The 11,780-nt window shown below is 43.7% G+C and overlaps 1 protein-coding gene across 1 annotated transcript in view; it reads right to left on the reverse strand.

Moving 5' to 3' along the window:
* The window catches only part of MROH2B (maestro heat-like repeat family member 2B), a 51,449-nt gene extending 50,070 nt beyond the window's left edge, over positions 1-1,379 (reverse strand). Inside the window, exon 1 of the mRNA XM_005876002.1 lies at positions 1,352-1,379. Coding sequence (XP_005876064.1) covers positions 1,352-1,379 — 28 coding nt within the window. The remainder of the gene's footprint in view (positions 1-1,351) is intronic.
* Between the last annotated feature and the right edge of the window lie 10,401 nt (positions 1,380-11,780).

Below are 11,780 nucleotides of genomic sequence, written 5' to 3' on the forward strand. Positions count from 1 at the left end.
CCAGAATAAAAGGGAGAGTAACCTCCCGGGGTCATCTGATCATATGATCATACAATTTAAAATGGGCAGGTCACACCTCAAGCCTATAACTTTTTAGTAAAAGGTGTTGTTTTTTTCCTTTAGTAAAAGGTTTCTCTTTGCTTTAAGCAAGGCCTGTTCATTGTTTCTGTGCATCCAGCTTAACACACCTTTGAAATATGACATAACCACCCTCAGCATGGAACAGACTGTGGAATCTCAGAGGGAAGGTGGGGCTGGGGGGTGGAAGATGATCAATCGCAGAACCTGTCTGCATATATACATACCCTATGGACACAGGCAATAGGGTGGTGAAGGCCTAGGGTTGAGGGCTGGGGGTGGGCTAGAAGGGTTCAATGGGGGAAGGAGGGGGACATTTGTAATACTTTCAACAATAAAGATTTTTTAAAAAAAGACATAACCAGCCGTAGCCGGTTTGGCTCAGTGGATAGAGCATCGGCCTTCGGACTGAAAGGTCCCAGGTTCGATTCCGGTCAAGAGCATGTACCTTGGTTGCGGGCACATCCCCAGTAAAGGGTGTGCAGGAAGCAGCTGATTGATGTTTCTAACTCTCTTTCCCTTTCTCTCTGTAAAAAATCAATAAAATATATTTTAAAAAAAGAGCACGCACTTTTAAGTTATTCTTTGTTAACTTGCGTAATCTCTCCAAATAGGTGATGGATTCTGCTACTGAGAAGTAACCTCATCGATGTTTCTAACTCTCTATCTCTCTCCCTTCCTCTCTGTAAAAAATCAATAAAATATATTTTTTTAAAAAAGAAAAAAAAAGACATCACCACCCTCAAGAGAGCACCTAATCTTTACCCTGTAATCCAACCCCACCTTGCTTCCTCCCACCTCCAACTAATCTTCCTTATGTGCCCTCCTTAATCTCAAAAGCAGAAAAGCTGCCTTTAGACTTATTCTGCCGAGCATTTAAGAGCTTGCTCCAGCATATAGCATCAGTTTGGCTCAAAGGAACTTTTATAAAATTTATGTACATGTTTGGGTGTTTCTTACAGCGACAAAAAGCAATTGTCTTTCTTTGTATTGTAGCCCCTTTCTCCTCAGGTAGACTATGCATTTTCAAAGAAGATAAGCCAGGTCATCTCTCAGGCTCCAGGCCTATCATTGGTGTTTTACAACGAATGCGGCTTTATTATTTTGGAATTGAGGGAGAGTAGAGAGAAGCAATCTTACTTCAGCATAGCTTTTCAGAAAACCTTTAAGGTACATAACCTCCCAGCATGACACATTCCACCCCCAGCCCCACCTATGCACCTGGTCACACAGACACAACACCCCGAACTCCTCAGAAGACCGCGATGCTTACCTACAGTTTCCTCCGGGCTCTGAGACATATTGCCGCTATTTCAGGCTAAGAGATAGCACCTAAGTATCAGAAACAGTGAGGCTAAAAGGTCCAAGAAGCAGAGCGGCAGGTTTCTCATACAAGGTTCACATCGGGTTCCCTACATGCAAGTCCCTCCTTGACTTGACTGGCACACTGATCTGGAAGCTCCCAGCGATGGGCTGCTGTTGAGGAGGATGCTGTGCTCTACCACCATGACATTTTCTTGCTTCTGACCTCCTGCTGACCAACAAGATGGCAGCATCTCCCCGAATGGTGTCCCTTTGGTGGAGACCAGTGTCCGAGAAGGGAGAAATTAGAAGCTGGAACTCAAACCATTTTTGTAGACCAAAGGAGCTCCTCTCCCTAAAGTTGGGTCCATGGATCACAAATCCGGGAACGGTTTTCAGGGGTCACTTTACAGGCTTGGTGTTGGTAAGGCCTGTGTGGTGATGTTGGTGATGGTTCTACTTGGTGAGTCACTCACACCTACTGGGCATGCTCAGTGGACTGGAATCCCTGCCAGGGGCAGTTGAGTGGAATGTCCAACTGACAGCATCGAGCAAAGAGCCTTCTCTGCCTCCTTCCTCCTCTCCCCGCCCTACCCCCTTCATGGACTTGACCTCATTCCAGACTCAGGCTTTTTCTCTTGACTCCATTCTTCCTTCTGGTCTTCTTTTTTGTTAATCCTCATCCCAGGATATTTTTCCCATTGATTTTTAGAGAGAATGGAAGGGGGAGGGAGAGGGAAAAGAGAGAAAGAGAGAGAGAGAGAGAGAGAGAGAGCTGGGGGGGAGAGAGAGGGAGAGAGAGAGAGAGAGAGAGAGAGAGAGAAAGGTCAATGTGAGAGAGACACATTGATTGGTTTCCTGCTGCACTTGCCCCCGACTGGGACAAGGATGGAACCTACAACCCAAGTACATGCCCTTGACCAGGAATCAAGCCCATGACCCTTCAGTTCATGGGCTGATGCTCTAACCACTGAACAAACAGCCAGGGCATCTTTTCTGATTTTCAAATCATTTTTTTCTTTTCAAATCATTTTTTTAATACAGATCTGTTGGCTATAATGAATTCAATTTTACTAGTATGGACCTAAATCTGGTTCCCATGCTCCCCTAACCCTAACTCTATATGACCACAATTTCAAAGGTGTGTCCAGATGGTATGTTAATGTGGTAGATGTTAGAGAGAATGCGAAGGGGGTCTCAGCAGTCTACAGGTCAGGATGGAAAAGGGGCTGAGGGGAAGGGCTCAGCACAGTTCTCAGCTTCTGCTGCTTCTCTGGCTAACTTCTATTCATGAGTGACATTTAGCTCAGATTCAAAGGTAAAATGCTTCCAACTAAATCTTTGAATGCATCTTTCTTTTCATAGACAGGTATTCTGCACTGTATTTATTGTAGAAGGCCTTAGCAAGCTGAGTGAAGAACAAGTTCAGTTTCCCAATTCAGCATCACGCTTTTCTGATCTGTCCACAAGTAGCAGGACTCACGTGGTATCCTTAGAGTCCCTCAGCCCAGCCGGCATCCTCTCGCAATCCGGGACATCCCTCTCGCAATCCGGGACTGCTGGCTCCTAACCACTTGTCTGCCTGCCTGATTGCCCCTAACCACTCTGCCTGCCTGCCTGCCTGATCACCCCTAACTGCCTCTGCCTCAGGCCCGCCACCACGGCTTCATCTGGAAGGACATCCGGAATGACGTCCAGAAGGTCCTTCTGCTGTCTGGTCTAATTAGCATATTATGCTTTTATTATTGCAGACTAGAGGCCCGGTGCATGAAATTCATGCACTGGGGGGGGGGGGGTCTCTCAGCCTGGCCTGCACCCTCTCGCAGTCTGGGAGCCCTCAAGGTATGTCCGACTGACAGCTTAGGCCTGTCCCCTGGGGGTAGCGGGCCTAAGCCAGCAGTCGGATATCCTTTGTGCTGCCGTGGAGGTGGGAGAGGCTCCCGCCACCACCGCTGCACTCGCCAGCTGTGAGCCCAGCTTCTGGCTGAGTGGCACTCCCCCTGTGGGAGCGCACTGACCACCAGGGGGCAGCTCCTACATTGAGAGGGATGTGGCTGAAACTGGCTCTCCAGCATCCCCCAAGGGGTCCTGGATTGTGAGAGGGTGCAGGCTAGGCCGAGGAACCCCACTGGTGCATGATCGGGGCCTGGGAGGGATGCGGGAGGTTGGCCAGCTGGGGAGGGACCCCGGGAGGGCTCCAGGGTGTGTCTGGCCCATCTTACTCAGTCCTGATAAGCTGGACCCCAGCAGCAAGCTAACCTAACCTACTGGTTGAAGCGTCTGCCCCCTGGTGGTCAGTGCACATCATAGTGACTGGTCAACTGGTTGACTGCCCCCTGGTGGTCAGTGCATGTCATAGTGAGTGGTTAGCGGCCTTAGCATATCATTAGCATATTACACTTTGATAGGTTGAGTGGACAACCGGACGACCAGGCACTTAGCATATTAGGCTTTTATTATATAGGATGTCCCTTCCCAGGCCTGCCACAGACCTAGTTAATTAGAATGAGAGGCAGAAATCTGTACTTTCAATGAGTGCCTCTGGCAATTCTTAGGTTTGCTGAAGCCCGAGAAGCACTGGCCAAGATCCTTGACCAATCACCAGTTACTTGAAAGGTGTTCATTGGGTTGGGCAAGAACACAGCTGATCATCTTGAGCACCATGACTCACCTACCCATTGGAGAAGGGCCGAGAATTGGTGGATCAGAAAGGTATTGAGTGATGATAATAATAATAAAAGCATAATATGTAAATTGACCAAATGGCAGAACAGCAGAACGACCATCCAGACAACCTCCCGGATGAAGCCAGGGCTGCAAGGGCTGAGGCAGCCGGGACTGCGAAGACCTACTCTTGCAAGAATTTTGTGCATTGGGCCTCTAGTAGGGAAATAAAAAACGTTGGAAATTACTTGCACTTAAAGAACAATATGCAATAGAATCAATAGGAAGAAAGGTGGTCATTTAGGTACTGTTATAATAAATTTCTTACTCTTTTTGTAAGTGGTGGCAAATAATGTTTGTGACTGTCTATACCAAAGAATTCCTTGATTTCACAGCAATTGGAAATGTTAGGAGATGACTGATTTTTTTCTATTTATTTTCCAAGAGTTGGACAGTTATATGGTGCTCAGCTATATTGTTATGATAAAATATATATTTAAAATACCCCCTGCCCCCAGAGCAGAATTTATGTATGAAATAAAAGGAAAAAGAAAAAAACAACATGGAACCTGGAGTTCAGAAACTTGAATTGCATTGAAGTTCTGCTTCAAACTAGTTGTATTACTCTGGAAAAATCGACCTCCCTGGACTGAGTTTGCTTCTCAATTGTAAAAGTCTGAAGTTCAGATTAGTTGACCTAAGAATTGTTATTTCCTGCCTAAAGCAACTTTGTTTTCATTTTCTTGGCAATGCCAAATGATTTGTAATGTTATTTTTAATGCCTAGGCAGCACACTTTAAATTATTTTTTTTTTGTACTGGACCTTTTGTGGATGGGAGATTTTCTATACTCTTCCCCAGGAGTAAGGTTGGGGCAGTCATTGGGGCCAACCTCATACTTTCTCCACTCTTAGAGATCAATATCCTGAATTAACTGGTGTTCAGTGTCTGAACATTGTCATTTTTTTTATATCATGTCTGTTGTTTTAGTTATTTTGTGTGAAAGGATGAATCCAATCCCTGTTGTTTCATATTTGCCAGGAGCAGATGCCTGCAACATTGTTATATATATTGATGTTGTTTCTGTCTTGTGAACTTCTGCCACCTAGTTTGCTGCCAGGAACACTAGTGTATAAGTCAGAAATATGTTTCCTTGCAAAATAGAAGCAAAACAACAACAAAAACAACAAATCCCAAACCCCAAACCCAGAAAACACTTTTAACATGGCTTAAACATAGTGTTTTATTATTCTTATATAAAATCCCATCTGGAGACAGGCAGCCGGAGCTAAAGCAGCTGTTGAGGAATTGCTGTTCTCTTTTTCGGCTTTGCTATCTTTGGAGTGTGGTTTTGACCTCCTAGTTGCAAGAAGGTTGCCATACCATCATGTAGACCTCACGCTTGCATTCCAGGAAGGAAGAAGGTAGAAAAGTACAAAGCTTTCTCCGTGTGTGGTATTGGCATTCTTAATTTTGGAGGAGAAGACAGCCACGGTGAACTTCATGCACATTTCATGCGATGGGAACAAGAGCAACATAAGAATTTGATCACATGGCTGCTCTTCACTGCAGTGGATTCTGGGAAAACATGTATTTTAGCTTCTATGCCTCTCAGTAGAGGGAGTATGGAAGAAAGGTGTTATGAGGATCTTTTGAGTAGATAGTCTAGTGTCTTCCAGAACAATAATGCTGTTATGTTCCAAACATTATGGATTGTCATAAGCCTAAATATGACTAGCGATCTGTGGGGACCAGATATGGTCACTTAGTTCCTATGCTTGATCACATTTTCCTTCTGTGTTTCTCAGTTGGCCTTATATGAATCATCAATAGTGAATAAGAGTAAAGGCAAGACTATAAAATTAGATTAGAGTATAAAAGATCAATTCAAATGGAGACTATACCTCATAGCACTGTCCTAAGTTGTTAGGTTTACTCCATTCTGACTTGTTTATTATTTTATTTAACTCAAGCTCTCAAAATTAATTTTTCATCTCTCACTTAGGCTTTTATGCCTCTTGATCACATACATAAACCAAGTTATCCAAGTGTATATGTGCACACACAGGCACACATATGAATTTTGATGCTGCTGAGTTGATAAAATTCATGAGAATACATTTTCTTTGTTTTAAAAATTCCAGTGTAATAATTCACAAGGAGTGTTGTGATTTGGTTAAATGATTAAACAGATGCTTTGGCATGAGAAGCAAGATCTCAAGGGATAGGCTTTAAGCATATTAATCATCTTTACTGTGTCTTTTAAAGGTTGGGCATGGTTAGCTTCGAGGCTTTTGTTTTTCTATTTGAGGACTAGAGACCTGGTGCACGAACTTTGTTCACTTAGTGGGGGGGCAGAGGGGTCCCTCAGCCCGGCTTGCATCCTCTCACAGTCCGGAATCCCTCTTGCATTCCAGGACCCCTCGCTCCTTACCTCCTGCCTGCTCGCTGCTCCTTAGCGCTGCCATGGAGGTGGGAGAGGCTCCTGCCACTGCTGTTGCGCTCGCCAGCTGTGAGCCCGGCTTCTGGCTGAGCAGCTCTCCCCCTGTGGGAGCACACTGATCATCAGGGGGCAGCTCCTGAATTGAGTGTCTGCCCCCTGGTGGTCAGTGCACATCATAACGACCAGTCATTCTGCTGCTCGGTCGATTTGCATATTAGGGTTTTTATTATATAAGATTGTAAGTGTAAGGAGAGAGTTGACTTGCTTGAGAAAACAGGAGTTTGCGAAAAAATGTAGTGAAATGGGAAATTTTGATGAGTGGTGGTTGAAGAAAGACTTTGGAAGAGAAGAGAATGTCTAAATGAAATTTTATTTTATTTTGCAAAATATGGCAAATATCAAACATTTACAAGAGTAGAGATGGTACCCTAACTGGTTTGGCTCAGTGGATAGAGCGTCGGCCTGTGGACTGAAGGGTCCCAGGTTCGATTCCAGTCAAGGGCATGTACCTTGGTTGTGGGTACATCCCCACTAGGGGAGGCAGCTGATTGATGTTTCTCTCTCATCGATGTTTCTAACTCTCTATTCCTCTCCCTTTAATTTTATGATTTAAGGAAGAGAGAGAGAGAGAGAGAGAGAGAGAGAGAGAGATGGTTGTATAATAAATGCTCATATATCAATAATTATGAAGTCATAGTCCATCTTCTTTCATGTATGTCTTCTTTTGTTTCCCCCATTTATGGATTGTTTTGAAGTAAATCCCAGACATTATATAATTTCATTCACAAATATATTAGAATATTTCTCTAAAAGTTAAGGATTCGAAAGAGTCCTTGAAACCCTCACCAGTTTGGTTCAATGGATTGAGCATTGACCCTCAGTCTAAAGGGTTTGATTCTGGTTGATCCACAGCCTTGGTTGGTGTGTGTGTGGGAGGCAACCAATCAATGTGTCTCTCACAGTGATATTTCTCTCTATCTCTCCCCCCACCCTTCCATTCTTTCTAAAAATCAATGAAAAAAATCCTTGGGTGAGGATTAACAATAACAGAAAAAAAGTGCTGGAAGAAAATATAAGCATAATACCATTATTATACTTTAAAAATTTAACAGTAATTTCTTAATATCATTAAATATTTAGTCAGTTCAATTTCCTCATAGTATCATTATATTTTAAAAAATACATTTGTTTGAATATAACCCAATTGTGATCCATCAATTGCAATTAGTCATTATGTCTCTCTCAAGCCATAGATTTTAATTGTGATTTAAAATATTTGATATTTATGTAAAGAATGATGTGAATTCTCCCTGTTTCCAATCTAAACAGTCAATAAAATCTGCATAGTTTACTTGTGCTGTTTGGAATATATTTATTTTTGGTGGAATGAAACAAATACGAAATCACTTACTGGCAAGAGATCAGCTATAGATTGGAGGTTCCTATGAAATCCTCCTCAGGTCCAATTAACTTGCTAGAGCAGCTCACAGAACTCAGAGAAACATCTGGCCTACTGGCTTAGCAGTTTATTATGAAAAGGTGTAACCCAGGAACAACAGGTGGAAGAGATGCATCAGGCAAGGGATGGGGAAAGGACAAGGAGCTGCCAAGACCTTAGACACACCCACCACTCTCCCCAGTCTCCACGCGCACCATCTGGAAGCTCTCTGAACCTGCTATTTTGGGTTTTTATGGAGGCTGCAGGACACAGGCATGGATGATTAAATCATTGACCATTGGTGATTGAGCTCAATCTCCAGCCCTCTCCCCTTCTCTCAGATGAAGGTCAGAGGCTAGGACTGGAAGTTCCAATTCCTTAGTCACATAGTCAGGTCCACTGGCAAACAGCCTCCATTCTTTAGAGTTTTCCAAAAGTCACCTTATTAACTTAGCAGAAGACATATTTATCACTCTCAACACTGAAGGACATTAGGACATCCACTGAGGGCTCCCGGACTGTGAGAGGGGCAGGCTGGGCTGAAGGAACCCCCACCCCCCAGTGCACGAATTTCGTGCACCAGGCCTCTAGTATATATATAAAAGGCTAATGTGCAAATTGTCCCCATGGGAGTTCAACCGGGAGACCGGGAGTTTGATCGCTTGCTATGACGTTTACTGACCAACAGGGAGTGGCACGGAACAAAGGAAGGCCCCAGCCAGCAGCCTGAAGCTGGGGAAGGAAGGCCCCAGCCAGCAGCTGGAAGGCCCCAATCAGCTCTGATTGCTGGCCAGGCCTAGGGACCCTATCCATGCACCGGGCCTCTAGTATCAGAATAATTGTTTTCCCTATTTACAAAACACTGGTGTAGTAGAAAAGAATTATATTAAGAAAACAAAGAAAAAATAAACTTAAAGACAGCAATACCATCCAATTTCAGTGCACCGGGCCTCTAGAATCAGAATAATTGTTTTCTTTATTTACAATGCACTGGTGTAGTAGAAAAGAATTATATTAAGGAAACAAAGAGAAAATAAACTTAAAGACAGCAATACCATCCAATTTCAGCTGTAAACACCTGCCCTATAAAGACAAACATATATAATATATAAAGGAATACTTTGAAAAGTGTGTGTGTGTGTGTGTGTGTGTGTGTGTATAAACACCTGCCCTATAAAGACAAACATATACAATATATGAAGGAATACTTTGAGAAGTGTGTGTGTGTGTGTGTGTGTGTGTCTGCATATATATTTGCATTACAAATTGGCAAAGTATCTCACAAGTTATAGTATTTAGAAAGGTTTGTGGTTCTGAAGTTGGCACTCAAATATTTCTCTTGCCTGTCAAGAAGTGTCACCTTTAAGACTTATTCAATGAGTACCATATGCACATCTAAATTTAGACAGTTTTATTTAAGTGACTGAATTAGCAATTCTCAAGGGGGCCATTCTGCTGTGGGTAGAAATAGGATTCTTCCACGGAGTCGTGAGAAAAGCATTTCGGGGACTCACGCATGGGAGGATGTGAGCAACACTGGCAAGATTTATTGGAGCGAAAACAAAGGACTGCCCTCAGGTGCCCGATGTCTCACCCACCACCAGGTGGCTCAGCTCCGACTGGCTGCAGAAGTCCAAGCTCTGGGGCCTCAGACCTGCACCCTCACCTGTCAGATCCAGGAGGGCCAGGACCCAGAGAGGCAGACTTCTGTGCCTCGTTTCCCCATCAGTATGTCACCAAGGCCGGATGGTGCCTGGGACGGAGAGAGAAAGTGTGCACTCATGAACCTCAGGCCTTTGTCAAGCTTTGATTATATCACCTTGCATATATTACATCTCATCCAAGCCCCACAGGTAAAGGAGGGCAGCGATTCGTAACTGCATTATATTGTTGAGCCGACCAAGGCTTCCCCTGACCTGGCAACTTGCTGACGTCTCCTGACGTCAGGAATGAGTCCCTTTCCTGTTTTCCTGTTGAAGCAGCAGATGCTCGGTGCGTGCTGGAAAATGGAATTATTGAGTATTTTAAAATGTTGTTATTTGGCTAAACAGGATCAGGGCACTTCTGGGCTTTCAGGCAGAGATGAGAGTTGAGTGAATGTCATGAGGAGGCAGCAGTGCAGAGAGGGGGCAACTAGCTCAGGAGGCAGGGCTATTGGTGGGATTTTGTATGAGTAATAGTCATAAGATTGTAATAATAAAATAAAAAAGATTAGAATGCACAACAAAAATCCCTAACAACAAAAACCATGGATCTCTAAAATATCCCGAAAGCACTACTTTATTTTGGACCTTACTCTCCTGTCAGGGAAAACCTGCTCCTTTTAATTGAGACGCAGCACCTTGGCAGAGCAATGGTGATTTCCCAGCATCCTCCTCAATTTCTGCGGATCACTGACTGTCGGGATGATTTTAATGAGGTCGATTATCATTTCAGCAGCTCCACAAGACTTCTGTGACAGAAGAAGAGAATATGGCTTGGGACAATCTTATCCCTGAGCTATTATTTATTATTTATACAGACTACAAAGTTTTTTGGGGGGAGGAATAGAAAACTAGACTAGAGTGAAAATTAATTGCTACATCAATAGAGCACTCCTAATTTCTGGGTGGCATATTCTTAAGGAATCCCTTAGGTTTCCCCTCAAAACCAAAGACACACGGAGAACCAGAGCTGGTGCCTGAGTGTGAGAGGAGAAGCATTCTGTGTTCTCTAAGGGCTTGTTTGTCTTCATGTCCCGTTGCCTACATACTGCCCTGCACTCTGTATGGTCTTTAATTGCACTTGCAATCGGTAATCATGCTTCTATTTGTGTGACGATGTGATTGACGTCTGTCTTCTCTCCATGAAGACAAAAGACCATGTGTGCTTTGCCATCCATGTGTATCCCCCATGCTCAGCACAGTGCATCGGCATGTTGTCTTTCAATAAATACATCATCTAAACCACCGATGAACAAATACAAGTCACCGGCCGGAGTATCCTTTGTGAAATCCACCCCTTTCATTTCAGAATGAAGTTTACTCCATGTCAATCCTGTGCTAATCAAGGAAAAGGCTAGATTTAATCCTCTGACCAAAAATTATGGTCCTGTTTTTTTTTTTAAATTTTATTTTTATTGTTGAAAGTATTACAGATGTCCACGTTTTCCCCCCATTGACCCTCTCCACCCCCTTCCCAGGTATGATCCTGTTTTAAATTTATTTATTTAACTATCTTTCTTTAATGTTTACATAATAAAAGTAAGGGGGAAAGATAGTTTTTATTAAAGAAGCATACATAGACATAGATTTTCTTATAAATTCACATGCACTTGTTGAGGGTGGCGGGAATGGCACCAGGTGTCTGACTGGTGGGTGGGGTCAAACCAAACCTGGGTTCAGTAACCTCAGTACTTGGGTTCTGGCTAGGAAAGAATTTAAAGCCAAGAGCCAAACTGTAAGAGAATATTTATTTAGTAAACCACAGAGGTAGAAGTAATTTCTAGAAGAAATGGGTTTAGGAAACAAGTTATAGACGTAAAGGAAGGGCCCTAGGAGCTCGGGAGTGAGGAAGCTAATGGTAAAGTGCCTGGGACAGGGAGGGGCAAGGGAAAGGCAGGAGGATCGCACTGGGTCCTGCCCTCCTAAAGGTTTGAAGGGTGGAGATTTTAGGGATCTTCCAGGGGAAGATCTCAATGGAATATTCAGCAATTTTCCAGGGGTGTCCTTTCAGGGTTGTGGTCTCCACTGATTGATTGGCCGGCATCAGAGCAGGGGGTCATTATTTAATGCAGCTGGTCCTGATGTCAGCTGTGGCTGGTTTTGTTGCTTATCTGGGCCTGGAGCTGAAATACAACTGAGGCCTAGTGTTATCT

The sequence above is a fragment of the Myotis brandtii genome, unplaced genomic scaffold, assembly GCF_000412655.1.
Source record: "Myotis brandtii unplaced genomic scaffold, ASM41265v1 scaffold478, whole genome shotgun sequence".
NCBI classification, from domain to species: domain Eukaryota; kingdom Metazoa; phylum Chordata; class Mammalia; order Chiroptera; family Vespertilionidae; genus Myotis; species Myotis brandtii.